This window comes from Mauremys mutica, chromosome 2, assembly GCF_020497125.1.
Source record: "Mauremys mutica isolate MM-2020 ecotype Southern chromosome 2, ASM2049712v1, whole genome shotgun sequence".
Taxonomy (NCBI): Eukaryota; Metazoa; Chordata; order Testudines; family Geoemydidae; genus Mauremys; species Mauremys mutica.
The window spans coordinates 297,215,025-297,230,343 of NC_059073.1; the positions used below are offsets into that span (position 1 = coordinate 297,215,025).

The 15,319-nt window shown below is 48.2% G+C and overlaps 1 protein-coding gene across 1 annotated transcript; it reads left to right on the forward strand.

Annotated features, from left to right (window-relative positions):
• Positions 1–503: 503 nt before the first annotated feature.
• On the forward strand, positions 504–14,284 carry LOC123363320 (verrucotoxin subunit beta-like). The gene is made up of 3 exons (XM_045004179.1): positions 504–522; positions 677–2,731; positions 11,454–14,284. The coding sequence occupies exons 1-3, from the start codon at positions 504–506 to the stop codon at positions 12,212–12,214; spliced, it is 2,835 nt and encodes a 944-aa protein (XP_044860114.1). The 3' UTR covers positions 12,215–14,284.
• Positions 14,285–15,319: the final 1,035 nt, after the last annotated feature.

Consider the following 15,319-nt stretch of genomic DNA (forward strand, 5'->3'; position numbering starts at 1 on the left):
TGGGGTCCCTGGCCTCTGTTTGCCAGAAGCTGGGAATGGACGAAGGGATGGGTCACTTGATAATTACCTGTTCTGTTAATTCCCTCTGGGGCACCTGGCTTTGGCCACTGTCGGAAGACAGGATACTGGGCTGGATGGACCTTTGGTCTGACCCACTATGGCCGTTCTTATGTTCTTACTATTCTGTAAACTGGTGTGGTAGCGAACCTGGCATTGCAAATCTCTTGCTAATCCTGATACGATATTAGACTTTCACATGGAGACCATGGTGATCAGTGCCTTAAATTATTACTGTTTGTGCGGCAGTAGCCCCCATGGGCACTAATCCAGGATCATGGCCTCATTACTAGTCAGTGTCTGTATGCACAGTATAAAATGGCAGCTCCTGCCCCAAAGAGCTTAAAGTCTAGCTTGTGATGAAGTGAGACAGATGGGAATGGAGGAGGAGAGAATGAGGTAACAGGAAAGCTAGCACATTGTCAGACAGAGAGCAAGATAGATAGATGGAGATTGAAGTGGAGGGTCAGATGAGAGGGCACATTGATTTGAGCCCTCAGTGCTGTGTTCTTTTTCTCCTGGTGTCTCTTTAATAGGAGGCAACTTTATTAAATGAAATTGCAACAATCTTGCATCCTCTCCAGTGATCACTGACTATGTGCTTTGGTGGAATTTTCAGGTATCACTTTATGGGGCATTGAGGCCCTTAAGAAAGACGTGGAGACAATGCCAAAGCCCAATACTGAATTCCAGATCATTGCGTCTGACTCCATTGAAGATAAGGCCTCAGCCCTCAGTCTGTCTGGATCCCTGAAGGCCAGTTTCCTGGGGGGGATGGTGGAAGTAGGTGGATCTGCAGCATTTTTAAATGATACCAAGAAATCAAAAAATCACGCTCGAGTTGCTCTCCGCTACTCAGTGACAAACAGGTTTGAGCACCTGACTATGAGCCATTTGGGGACCAAGAACGTCTCTTATCCTGCTGTGTTTGACCAAGGCACGGCCACCCATGTGGTCACAGCTGTGCTGTACGGGGCTCAGGCTTTCTTCGTGTTTGATCGGGAAGTATCTTCATCAGAGAGTGTGCGAGAGATAGAGGGGGAAATGAAACTGATGATAGAAAAGATCCCAAAGGTTTCCGGAGGAGCAGAGGGGTCTGGGGAAAAGGGGAACAAGGCAGAAGAAAAAGCTGAAAAATTCAGTTGCAAATTTTATGGCGATTTTGCCCTGGAGAACAATCCGGTTACTTACCAAGATGCCATGGAAGTTTACTCCACTCTCCCTAAGCGGCTTGGAGTCGCTGGTGAGAACGCTGTACCGGTGCGAGTCTGGCTGTACCCACTGAGCAAGCTGGATTCCAGAGCCGCTCAGCTAGTGCATGAGATCAGCTCGATGCTGGTTTATGATGCTCAAAGTGCCATGGAGCACCTGACCGAGTGCGACGTCCGATGCAATGACATGGTGAAGGACAGAACGGCTACAACCTTCCCCGAGATCCAGAGGAAACTCCAGCAATTCAGAGATCTGTGTAAACAGCACAGACAGACCTTCCAAAAAGAGCTAGCTAGAACCCTGCCCTCTATCCGTGGAGGCGGAGCAGAGGAGGGGGCCCTGGTGGAGATTTTAACCACCAAGGAGCAATCGCCATTTGGTACCCAGAGACTCAATGAATTTCTGGAGAATAAACAGGAAGAAATGGATTTTATCAATTCCTACCTGGCTGAGCTAGAGGAGGTGGAAGTCATATCCTCCAGGAGTGAGCTACAATGTATAGTTCTCAGCCACAGGCATAATTGTGTTGTCTGTCTTGCACTCACTTCATTGCACAATGAGGAATCGTATTTATCAGAATTGAACCTTTGGCTGCGGCGACAATTTATGAAGAACATTCATGTTCCAGCATTAGCCAGTTCTGTCTGTGAGACACCAAAATCCAAACAGTGGTTTGAGGATGAAGAGATAAGAAGAAAAGCACGACAAGCCGTAAAGTCCTTCTCTTACTTTGCTCGTGTCAATAAATCTAGTGGAATGACTCGGTTCATTGTGGCCTGTGTTCCAGACAAGGACAATCCAGGAGCTTCCATTTACCTGTATGAAGATGGAGATGTGGTCAGTACCAACTTTGAGCCTCCATCAAAGCCTCTTCCTCCCCTGATTGACGGAATCAGACATGACCGTGTGCATCTCACGTTTAACCCAGCAGCCTATGGCAGGGCTGCGATATCCGGCTATCGGGCAGAGTACAGAATTGTTGGGCAGGAGAACTGGACGGCTGTGACTGTAAATAACACACAAGAGACATTCACAGTGACAAGGCTCCGTGCAAACACCGAGTACCAGTTCCGATACGCTGCAGTGAGCAAACCAGGGCTCAGCGAGAGCAGCGACGTGAGTGATCCTGTGAAGACCCTTCCCCCTACCAGCCCTCCTGGGAAGCCTGTAGCAGTTATTGCAGATTCATCTGCCATTGCCCTTTCCTGGGAGAGTCCAAGTGTGACTGGAGATGGAGTCAGTATAAGCGAGTATAAGGTGGAATATAAAGAAGAGGCAGGAGATACGAGTCAGGAGGGGAAAGAGAAATGGCTGGAACGAAGGACAGGAGAGAGAACTGGATCTTGTAACATTGATGGACTGAGCCCTAAGACGCCCTACAGATTCCGGGTGTCGGCTGTGTGTGCGGACGGAGCTGTGGGTGCCCCAAGTGAGGAGACTCTGATTTCAACACTGAAGGAAGGTAAACACTTAAATATGTTTCCATATTCTTCCTTCAGGTATAGGACCTGGAGGCAGCTGATTCAGGTAAAACTACACTTCTCATTGGAGAGAGACTGAGAGCTCAGTTGCGGAGTGTAGAAATAACTTCAGAATCAACCTATTTTTATGGTGGTTTATTATTTGCATTGCAGTGGTGTCCTCATGACCCAGTCAGTCTTGGGGCTCCATGGTGCTAGGCACAGTACACAGACATAGTAGCAGACAGTCCCTGTTCTGAAGAGTTTACAATCTACATAAACAGGACAGACATGGGCTGGGAGAGAGGGAGTATTATTATCCCCATTTTACAGATGGAGAATTGAGCCCCAGAGAAATTAAGGTTCAGATCTACAAAGACACTTAGGTGCCTAAACCCCAGATTTAGGCACCACGGCAACCCACTAAACCCCTGCTTGGCTACTGCTGAAACCTGTAGGTGTCTAAATTTTCAGGGTAAAACTTTCCTACACACCTGAGTTTCTGTTCCTGGGCATGTGCCCTCTGGCCTTACTCTGCCTATCTCCTACCTAAGCCCCAGCATGAGCCACAAACTAGTGTATAAACTCCTGTCTTTCCTTGAAGGGCCCAACCTGGTAGGCATGATCTCAGCAGGATAACTGGATTGGGCCCCATTCCAATTCCAGCTGAAGGAGGAGGTGGTGATGCTCACATGTGATTTTTAAGCACAGTGGCTAAAGGACTCACTCGGATTCAATTCCCCCTTCTGCTTGAGGCTGGGAGCAGGGATTCGAACTGGGGTCTCCCACACTTTACTCAAGAGAGAGTGTGAACCACTGAGCTATGGGATATTCTGATGGGTACATTGGTGGGTTTCTCAAACTCTCCTGTTGAAGGGTGTGACGGAGTCACAGGCCCGATGCTCTGGAACTGCTCTGTATGAAGCCAGCCAGGACTCCAGGTAACGCGACTCCCCTCAGGGCCAGGGCCGGCTCCAGACCCCAGCGCGCCAAGCGCGCACTTGGGGAGGCATTTTGCCAGGAGGGCGGCAGGCGGCTCCAGCGGACCTCTTGCAGGCATGACTGCGGAGGGTCCGTTGGTCCCGCAGCTCCAGTGGACCTCCAGACGTCAGGATCAGCTTCAGTGGGCACAATGTTCTGAAGATTCAGAGCAGGCTACGCAGCGGGGACAGAAGGCCAGCGAGGATAATTGGCGGCATGTGACTTCCAGAAGAGGAAAGAGTACCAGAAACGTCCATGTACCAGAAACACAGATGCAGGTGAGCAACCGTTTTCATGTTCTCTCCGCAGGTACTAGTGCAGAGAGTGGAGTGGATGATACATCGGAGGGAACAGAGCAGAAGGAGACTCCACTGATTGGAAGGCATGAGATGCACCATCCTAGGGATGGGGGTTCCACGACCACCGCTCCCAAGAGGAGGAGGAGGAGGAGGGTGGTGGTGGTCGGGGACTCCCTCCTCAGGGGGACTGAGTCATCTATCTGCCGCCCTGACCGGGAAAACCGAGAGGTGTGGTGCTTGCCAGGGGCTAGGATTCACGATGTGACGGAGAGACTGCCGAGACTCATCAAGCCCTGAGATGCTACCCCTTCCTGCTTCTCCACGTGGGCACCAATGATACTGCCAAGAATGACCTTGAGCATATCACTACAGACTACGTGGCTCTGGGAAGAAGGATAAAGGAGTTTGAGGCGCAAGTGGTGTTCTCGTCTATCCTCCCTGTGGAAGGAAAAGGCCAGTGTAGAGACCGACGAATCATGGAAATCAACGAATGGCTACGCAGATGGCGTCGGAGAGAAGGGTTTGGATTCTTTGACCATGGGATGGTCTTCCAAGAGGAAGGATTGCTAGGCAGAGACGGGCTCCACCTCACGAAGAGAGGGAAGAGCATCTTTGAAGGAGGCTGGCTAACCTAGTGAGGAGGGTTTTAAACTAGGTTCACCGGGGGAAGGAGACCAAAGCCCCGAGGTAAGTGGGGAAGTGGGATATCGGGAGAAAGCACAAGTAGGTGAGTGCAAGAGGGGAGGGCTCCAGCCCCATACTGGGACACCAGGACAATCAGTGAGTTATCTTACATGCCTATATACAAATGCAAGAAGCCTGGGGAACAAGCAGGGAGAACTAGAAGTCCTGGCACAGTCAAAGAATTATGATGTAATTGGAATAACAGAGACTTGGTGGGATAACTCACATGATTGGAGTACTGTCATGGATGGATATAAACTGTTCAGGAAGGATAGGCAGGGCAGAAAAGGTGGGGGAGTTGCGTTGTATGTAAGAGAGCAGTATGACTGCTCAGAGCTCCAGTATGAAACTGCAGAAAAACCTGAGAGTCTCTTGATTAAATTTAGAAGTATGAACAACAAGGGTAATGTTGTGGTGGGAGTCTGCTACAGACCACCAGACCAGGGGGATGAGGTGGACGAGGCTTTCTTCCAGCAACTAACAGAAGTTGCTAGATCACAGGCCCTGGTTCTCATGGGTGACTTTAATCACCCCGATATCTGCTGGGAGAGCAATACCGCGGTGCACAGACAATCCAGGAAGTTTCTGGAAAGTGTAGGGGACAATTTCCTGGTGCAAGTGCTGGAGGAACCAACTAGGGGAAAAGCTCTTCTTGACCTGCTGCTCACAAACAGGGAAGAAATAGTAGAGGAAGCAATAGTGAATGGGAACCTGGGAGGCAGTGACCATGAGATGGTCGAGTTCAGGATCCTGACACAAGGAAGAAAGGAGAGCAGTAGAACAGAGACCCTGGACTTCAGAAAAGCAGACTTCGACTCCCTCAGGGAACTGATGGGCAAGGTCCCCTGGGAGAATACCATGACGGGGAAAGGAGGCCAGGAGAGCTGGCTGTATTTTAAAGAATCCTTACTGAGGTTGCAGGAACAAACCATCCCGATGTGTAGGAAGAAAGGTAAATATGGCAGGCGACCAGCTTGGCTTAACAGTGAAATCCTTGCTCGTCTTAAACACAAAAAAACAGCTTACAAGAAGTGGAAGATTGGACAAATGACCAGGGAGGAGTATAAAAGTATTGCTCAGGCATGCAGGAGTGAAATTAGGAAGGCCAAATCACACTTGGAATTGCAGCTAGCCGGAGATGTTAGGACTAACAAGAAGGGTTTTTTCAGGTATGTTAGCAACAAGAAGAAAGTCAAGGAAAGTGTGGGCCCCTTGCTGAATGAGGGAGGGAACCTAGTGACAGAGGATGTGGAGAAAGCTAGTGTACTCAATGCTTTTTTTGCCTCTGTCTTCACAGACAAGGTCATCTCCCAGACAGCTGCACTCTGCAGCACGGTATGGGGAGGAGGTGACCAGCTCTCTGTGGAGAAAGAAGTAGTTCGGGACTATTTAGAAAAGCTGGACGAGCACAAGTCCATGGGGCCGGATGCGCTGCATCCAAGGGTGCTAAAGGAGTTGGCCGATGAGATTGCAGAGCCATTGGCCATTATCTTTGAAAAATCATGGCGATTGGGGGAGGTCCCGGATGACTGGAAAAAAGCTAATGTAGTGCCCATCTTTAAAAAAGGGAAGAAGGAAGATCCAGGGAACTACAGGCCAGTCAGTCTCACCTCAGTCCCTGGAAAAATTATGGAACAGGTCCTCAAGGAATCGATTCTGAACCACTTAAAGAAGGGGAAAGTGATCAGGAACAGTCAGCATGGATTCACCAAGGGCAAGTCATGCCTGACTAACCTAATTGCCTTCTATGATGAGATAACCGGCTCTGTGGATGAGGGGAAAGCAGTGGCTGTGCTATTTCTGGACTTTAGCTAAGCTTTGGATACAGTCTCCCACAGTATTCTTGCCAGCAAGTTAAAGAAGTCTGGGCTGGATGAATGGACGGTAAGGTGGATAGAAAACTGGCTAGATGGTCGGGCTCAACAGGTAGTGATCAATGGTTCCATGTCTGGTTGGCAGCCGGTATCAAGTGGAGTGCCCCAAGGGTCGGTGCTGGGGCCGGTTTTGTTCAATATCTTCATTAACGATCTGGAGGATGGTGTGGACTGCACCCTTAGCAAGTTTGCAGATGACACTAAACTGGGAGGAGTGGTTGATACGCTGGAGGGTAGGGCTAGGATACAGAGGGACCTAGACACATTAGAGGATTGGGCCAAAAGAAATATGATGAGGTTCAACAAGGAAAAGTGCAGAGTCCTGCACTTAGGACGGAAGAATCCCATGCACTGCTACAGACTAGGGACCGAATGGCTGGGCAGTAGTTCTGCAGAAAAGGACCTAGGGGTTACAGTGGACGAAAAGCTGAATATGAATCAACAGTGTGCCCTTGTTGCCAAGAAGGCTAATGGCATTTTGGGCTGTATAAATAGGGGTATTTCCAGCAGATCGAGGGATGTGATCATTCCCCTCTATTCAGCACTGGTGAGGCCTCATCTGGAGTACTGTGTCCAGTTTTGGGCCCCACACTACAAGAAGGATGTGGATAAATTGGAGAGAGTCCAGTGTAGGGCAACAAAAATGATTAGGGGGCTGGAGCACATGACTTATGAGGAGATGCTGAGGGAACTGAGATTGTTTAGCCTGCAGAAGAGAAGAATGAGGGGGGATTTGATAGCTGCTTTCAACTACCTGAAAGGGGGTTCCAAAGAGGATGGATCTAGACTGTTCTCAGTGGTAGAAGATGACAGAACAAGGAGTAATGGTCTCAGGTTGCAGAGGGGGAGGTTTAGGTTGGACATTAGGAAAAACTTTTTCACTAGTAGGGTGGTGAAGAACTGGAATGGGTTACCTAGGGAGGGGGTGGAATCTCCTTCCTTAGAGGTTTTTCAGGCCCGGCTTGACAAAGCCCTGGCTGGGATGATTTAGTTGGGTTTGGTCCTGCTTTGAGCAGGGTGTTGGACTAGATACCTCCTGAGGTCCCTTCCAACCCTGAGATTCTATGATTCTGTTCTATGATTCTATGATTCCTGCAGAAATGCCTGTGGAGGGTCCGCTGGTCCCGCGGCTTCGGTGGAGCATCCGCAGGCGTGCCTGCAGGAGGTCCACCAGAGCCGCGGGACCGGCGACCGCCAGAGCACCCCCGCGGCGCGCCGCCCTGCTTGGGGCGGCGGAATTCCTAGAGCTGCCCCTGCTCAGGGCTGTCCAGCGCAAGGAGCCTGCTCGGCTTTGGCCTTCCTGGTCTGACCTCGGCACATTCAGCATCCCTGTTCACACTGCACACTATCCCTTGGTGGGGGAGCCAGAGAGACCCGCACCCCAACTCCGCAGTCAGCAGTGCCCCTCAGCCAGCAACGCAAAGCAGAAGGGTTTACTGGTCAGCAGGAACACAGCGTAGAACAGAACTTGTTAGCACAGAAGTCAGTGACTTTCAGCAGAGTCCATCTTGGGGGGATCCTGGGCCAGATGTCCTGGACTCCCCCTCCTACAGCCCTCCCCAGCAGACTGCCCTGGATCCCCCTGCCTGGCCTCCAACACGCCCGTTGCTCCTCCTCTGGTCTTTGTCCTGCTCCTTGGGCAAAAGGTGTCACGTGGGCGCATCCCCCTCCTTGATCTCAGGTTATGAAGGGGGTCGGCCCTCACCTACGTGCAGACAGCTGGGCAGCCTCACCTGCCCTGAGAGCCTTGTGACGGGTTGGATCACAGAACCCCCCTGGGATCTGCCACCTGATGTGCCCAGACTACTTCTGCTCCTGTTTTCCCTGCCAGCTCAGGACTCCAGCATCCTGTCTTGCTGAGCCAGACACTCCCGTCTGCTCCAGCACAGACCCAGGGTCTGAATTACTTGCCCCAAAGCTGCAGGCTTAACTGAAAGCAGCTAACAGAAGTGTTCCTGTTTTTAACGCTCAGATGCCCAACTCCCAACAGGGTCTAAACCCAAATAAATCCGGTTTACCCTGTATAAAGCTTATACAGGGTAAACTCAAAAAATGTTTGCCCTCTATAACACTGATAGAGAGAGATGCACAGCTGTTTATGCCCCCAGGTATTAATACATACTCTGAGTTAATTAATAAGTAAAAATTGATTTTATTAAATACAAAAAGTAGGATTTAAGTGGTTCCAAGTAGTAACAGATAGAACAAAGTAAGTCACCAAACAAAATAAAATGAAAATGTGCAAATCTATGTCTAATCAAACTGAACACAGATAATCTCACCCTCAGAGATGCTTCAGTAATTTTTTTTCTCAGACTGGACCCCTTCCAGGCCTGGGCACAATTCTTTCCCCTGGTACAGCTCCTGTTCCAGCTCAGGTGGTAGCAAGGGGATTCTTCACCATGGCTCCCGCTTTGTTCTGTTCCACCCCTTTATAGATCTTTTGCATAAGGTGGGAATCCTTTGTTCCTCTGGGTTCCCACCCCTTCTCTCAATGGAAAAGCACCAGGTTAAAGATGGATTCCAGTTCATGTGACATGATCACATGTCACTGTAAGACTCCAAGCCTTCATTCCTCCCAGCCGGACTCACAGGAAGGCCTGCAAACAGAGCCATCTACCGTCAATTGTCCTGGTTGATGGGAGCCATCAAGATTCCAAACCACCATTAATGGCCCACACTTTGCATAACTCCAATAGGACCTCAGAGTTATATTTCATATTTCTAGTCCCATATACAAGAGTGGTAAATTTAAACAAATAGGATGATCACGCTTAGTAGATTATAAGCTTTATAATGATGCCTTACAAGAGACCTTTTGCATGAAGAATATTCCAGGTACATTATATTCACCCATTAGCTTATTTTTATAAAATCGTATAGACTGTAACGTCATAGGCCTCAGCAAAAATCACACACCCTTATCCCCACCACCTAGGCATTGGTGCAGTACTCAGGGAAACTGAGGCACACACAGTATTAGAATAGGACAGTAAGACTCACATGCAACATGACAAGATGAATAAAACCCCACTTCGTCACAAAGGGATTCATCTTTGGATAAACAATTAAAGAGTCATTGGAGTAGGGGGACTGGACCCTGGTTCTCCCACTGCCTTGGTGAATTCAGTCTCACAAGAAACTACGCAGGTGTCTAAGCCAACTGACTCGAGGAGAGCGGTTCCCAGCTGTGAATTGTTAGTAGATAGAAGTGTCTCCCTGCAGCCTGGAGTGTGGTGCCCATCTCCATGAGAGGGGCGGGGCATAGCAAAAAACCCTTTTGTTGGGATCTCCCATTGGCTAGCTCAGGTGGCTCCCTGCCCAGCATACAGGTTTTTGTGGATCTCATTCTTAGGTGCCGTTCTCTCCCCATGCATTGTACAGAGAATCTAGATGCCTAGCTCAGGCTTTGTGGATCCAAGTGATTTTCTAGGTGTCTAAACATTAGGCACCACAACACTTAGCGTCAGGGCCGCCCAGAGGGGGGGGCAAGAGGGGCAATTTGCCCCAGGCCCCGCGTCCTGCAGGGGCCCCCAGGAGTGTTTTCCGGGGCCCCTGGAGTGTTTCCCCTCTTCCCGCGGCTCCGGTTGAGCTCCCGCAGGCATGCCTGCGGCAGGTCCACCGGAGCCCGGGACGAGTGGACCTGCCGCAGGCATGACTGCGGAGGGGGGCGCTCGTCCCGCGGCTCGGCTGGACCTCCCGCAGGCATGCCTGCGGGAGCTCAACCGGAGCCAAATGCCGCCCCCCAGGGAAAGGGCCGCCCCACGTGCCTGCTTGGTGCGCTGGGGTCTAGAGCCGCCCCTGAGCGGGGGCCCCCCGCCGCCGAAGACCCCGGGCCCCCGGAATTCTCTGGGCAGCCCTGCTTAGCGTCACAAGGTCTAAGTCCCTTTGTGGAGCCGGGCCTAAGTGACTTGCCCAGTGTCACACAGGCCGTCTGTGGCAGAGCTGGGAATTGTACCCAGAACTCTGTCACAGCCCGGTGGGTTATCCTCAGCACCATCCTTTCTTTCAGAAGAGTGAGTGAGTGTGAGATAAAACCTGCCAGGGGACACACCCCGGTGGGAGGACATTTCTTCATTCTGGAAAGATGAAAGTTTAAAGTGGGACTAAAATAAGAGGTAGGTTTGTTCTCTGGCCATCAGAGATTTTCACCAGCCCTGAACAAAATTCTCCTTCCGCTTTTATCTTCTCTAACTCCTTTCACCTTCTCCCTCTGCCCGTTTTCCCCTGGCCTTTCAGGGAAATGCCGTAAATCACTGGAAGAGAGTTCTGAGTGGGAGGAGGGGATACAGGGAAAGGGTTGAAGGGGAGAGGCTGTCTGGACACACACATCCAGATTCTCCCCCCAGGCCCCTCTGAAGGGCTGATTAGCTGGTGATGAGAAATGCAACGTGTCTGTGAATGTTCTGAAAATACAATGCACTACGGGGGATCTTCCGAACTGAACTTTAGCTTTGAGGTTTTTTTCTCACCCTTTTCATTAACTTTGTCCAATAACTAGTGTGAAAGACCGAGATTTTCATAAGAGCGTTAAGTACCTTCCATTTTGGGTGCCAGCTTGAAGCGACCTGATTTTCATGAAGTGCTGAGCACACACCCTCTGATAAATGGCCCCCCTTTATGTGTGTGAAGTTGGGGACCCACAATGACTAGTGACTTTTGAGAATCTTGGCCAAAGACCTGGTGGCTTCTGTTATTAAAGAATTAGAGAATTGGGTGTTAATTTGTCTAGATGTTAACTTTTATTAAACTCCATTAAAACTTTGCTCAACTTAAAGTGATGATGTTGAAATTACCCTTTCCCCTGCAATAAGCTGCAGATTCCCATGTGAACAGGTTGTTTTCATGTTGCATATTCATAGATCTATTTCTTTTCCTTTTCTAAGATTTGCATGTAAGACAGACTGAGCCAGTTCCAAGAGCTACCAAGGCTGCTGAAGATGCAATTTCAGACAATAGAACATTTGCTGGACTCTCCAAAAAGGAGGTTAAAGAATTGCAGGCCACTATTGCAGCAGGAATTTTCACAGATGTGATAGTTAAACTTCAGAACATAAAATCATTGAAAATCACCATGCTTCATGTTGCCATCACGGGTGAGGCAGGTTCAGGAAAATCGAGCTTTTTAAATGCCTTCCGGGGTCTCAATGATGATGATGAAGGTGCTGCTGAAACTGGGATGCGTGAAACAGGAAGGGAGCCAACACCATATCAACATCCTAAACACCCAAATGTAACAATATGGGACCTACCAGGATGTGGGACACCTAGGTTTCCCATAGATACATATACGAAGTCGGTAAATTTCAACCGCTATGACTTATTCATCATCATGTTCTCAACACGCTTCACATTCTGCCACCAAAGCCTCACCAATGAGATTCGGGGGATGGGAAAGAAGTATTACTATGTGCGTTCCAAAGTGGATCTGGATCTGTATTATGCTAGGCTCCGCAAATCCTACAGTGAGCAGAGAGTCCTGCCGGAGATCAGGGATGACTGCATAAAACAGATGAAAGGAGCAGGGGAGACTTCCCCCCAGGTTTTCCTTATCAGCAGCTGGCACCCAGACAAATATGATTTCCCCCTCCTACAGGAAACACTGGAGAAGGAAATAGATCAATCTAGCCCTTGTGTCATGTGCTGATGCCCTTACTCCTACCCAGATCGCCCCTCAGCTTCTGGTCGAGCCGTCTTTGTGATACAATTGCAGTGTTAGAGCCAGGACTTTGGCTTGGACAATGGCTCACTGCACTGGCTAGGAAGGCTCACAGCTCCGTTGCTGAGCTGAAGTCTGTTGTAAAAAAGTTCCCAATGGCCAATGAAAAAATAAGACTTTGTATTGTGTCTACATGGCACACCGACAGCTGTCAGTCTTCTGGATCTTCTATCGTGTTTGGTTCCGCAGCAGCTGGATGAGAGTCTGGAACCACATCCTACATGTTGAAGAGATTTTTGAATGACGTAACAGGAGTTGCCCAATGCTCTGTCTCAATCCAAAAGCTGAATAGTTCAAATAAGAATAACAAAGGTTCCAATGCACCTGCACAGAAAGCAAGAGACAGGTGTCTCAAAAGCTCTCAGAGGATGAAACTAATTCCTAATGTTTGTAGTCGAAATGTCTTTTAAACTATCAGATACATTAGCAAAGTTCCCAGCTCTTGTGATTCACTATGTACACATACATACAGGCATAGTTAAGGCAAATGGCTTCTCTTTAACCAGTGTAAGGGGTCTAGTGTAATAGAGCCAAGACACCAATCTGTTGACTGCTTCCACTTTTCCTCTCTCTCCCCAGGTTTCCTTTGCTATTAGTAGTCTGGTTAGATGCATCTTTTTTGTCTACTGTGAGCCTGGAGTCATTTTGTGACCCACTTTCTAAAAAAAAAAAAAGCATTCAGTTGTCAGTACCTTGCCTGGGTCACTTTTATTTTTGAAGGCAATACAACATCCCTTCTCGACATCCCACAAGGTGTTCAGGAACTTCTGGAAATACATTCCAGTTTGGATTCCTTGCTGGGGCCACCTTCCTCTTTGAAACTTATTCCTACAAATCAGACATACTTTATCACTCGATATTTTATCACTTGATTGAACTGAGTGCAATTATCTTGGTGATATTCTTCCCACTACATGTATCTGAGATGATTTTCAAAGTTGGATACATTCCTTATAAGCTTCTCCTTGTGTCTCTATTGTAACTAATGGCAGCGTCTCCTCCTGTTTTGAATTACAAAGAGGCACCCAACAACGTCCTGTGCTGATTGGTTCTTTGATCCAACTCTCCCCTTAGGCACTACTGTAGTAAACAGCATTAACAATTAAGTAATTAAAGCTTTTCTCTTTCTCCGCATTCAATTTTGCTATTGAAATGCCAGCTTCAGAGCTATTCAGACCTAGTGCCCCTATATGAAAGTGACGGATTAGTTCCCCTATCTGATCCCACAAATACTGTTTGATAAAGGAGTGCTACGACTGAAGAATACCATCTCAAGTCAGATTTCAAAATCAAGCTAATGGGTGAAATCCAGGGCTCCATTGCCATCAATGGCAAAACTCTGACTTCATTGGAGCAGGATTTCACCCAGCAAATCACACAACATGATTTTTGCAACACCAGGCAAGGAAAAGGAATGTAAAACCGGGGCTGTCCTTTTCCAGTTGAAACCATAAGTCTGACATAGCTCAGACTAGCTCTTACTCTGGACATGAAAGATTTACCTAAACTTGACTGTTCCCCTTTTAAATAAAATGACTATAGACTTATCAATTTGGATCAATTTATAATCCACTGGATGAGTAAATCGAAACACTCAGCCATCATCTTTCCAGCTATTGGTTGTTCGTTTGAATTCCAAAGTGCTCAGACCTACTAATGAACCCTAAATAGGTAATAAGAGACATTTCTATATAAAAATGGCATAGCCACATGGTTACAATTTTACAGATAGTTGCATTTTGGAATAAATATTTTTAGGGAGGAGAGTGTGTAGGTTTTTTTGTCTTTGAAGGTTTTCATCCATATTGAAATGTGATTTATATATAAATAAGTGGGTGCCTTATGCGATTTCATATGATTTTTCCTATTGCTGAAATAGAACTTTTTATGAGTTCATGTAATTGAACTAATAATGGTTAATAATTTATTCCAGTCAATTCAAACATTTTTTATAATCCCCTCCTTCTGTATCTGTTCAGAAAAATGAACTGCATTATAATCTCCACATTTATCATCTGTAACCCAAATCATCATTTAGCTAAAGTTCTTTTTTTAATAATAGAAATGTTGGAATGAAAAAATAAAAATGAAATGGCTACATGTTAGTGCCGGACCCTGAGCACTGGGATGGGCAGCTGCTTGTGATACACACTGACCCTGAGAACTGGTTTATTCCTATTCATCTGTGTGAGCATTCTTCACAGCGAGATAAATCCAGACAGAAAGAGGAAAGGATGGAGCGAGAGAAAGGGAGAAAGGGCCACTTGCAGGGCAGGATCAAGGCTCTCTGGGACCCTAGGCCCAATAAAGAATATTATGGGCAGGTGCAAGAAAACCAGACAGAGACTGAATTGGTCCAAACAAAAAGGCCTGTTATGGCTCAAGGACGGTATGGCTACACTTGCAGCTGCACAGCGCTGGGAGTTAAACCTGCCTTCATACAGCTGAGTAGGGAAAGCGCTGCAGTGTGTCCACACTGACAGCTGCCAGCGCACTGTCGTGGCCACATTTGCAGCGGTGTTGGGAGTGGTGCATTATGGGCAGCTATCCCAGCATTCAGGTGGCTGCAACGTGCTTTTCAAAAGAGGGGGGTGGGGTGGAGTGTGACAGGGAGCATGGGGGAGAGAGAGAGTGGATTTTTGGAGCCGACACTGTGTCAGCTCCCTGCCTTGCAAATTCCGACCCCTTCCCCCACCCTCTCTCACTCACTGAAAGCAAACAACAGCTGTTTGTTTTTTTCCTCACAGACCAGATAAGCAGCCTCTCTGAAACGGACCCCGCCCCCGCATGTGCTGCTTCTCTCCTCAAGCCCCCTCCCTCCCCCTCTCTTCAAGCAAACCCTAGCTGTGGGCGTTCCAAAGGGAGCCCCCTGCCTGCCTCTGCTCAGTCACAGCAAACAGTAGCTGTGTTTGTTTTTTTGATAAGCAGCTTCGGGAGCCCGGAGTTCACAACAAAACAAAGAGAGTAATCTTTACTTAAAAGGATTATGGGAAGCTTCCGGAGGTCAGTTACAGCGTACTAAGATTATTCCCT

Excerpts from the sequence above, each read along its gene's own strand:
- LOC123363320 (XM_045004179.1), top strand. Across the intron at positions 2,732-11,453 it reads GATTTCAACACTGAAGGAAG|ATTTGCATGTAAGACAGACT; the intron begins GTAAACACTTAA and ends TCCTTTTCTAAG.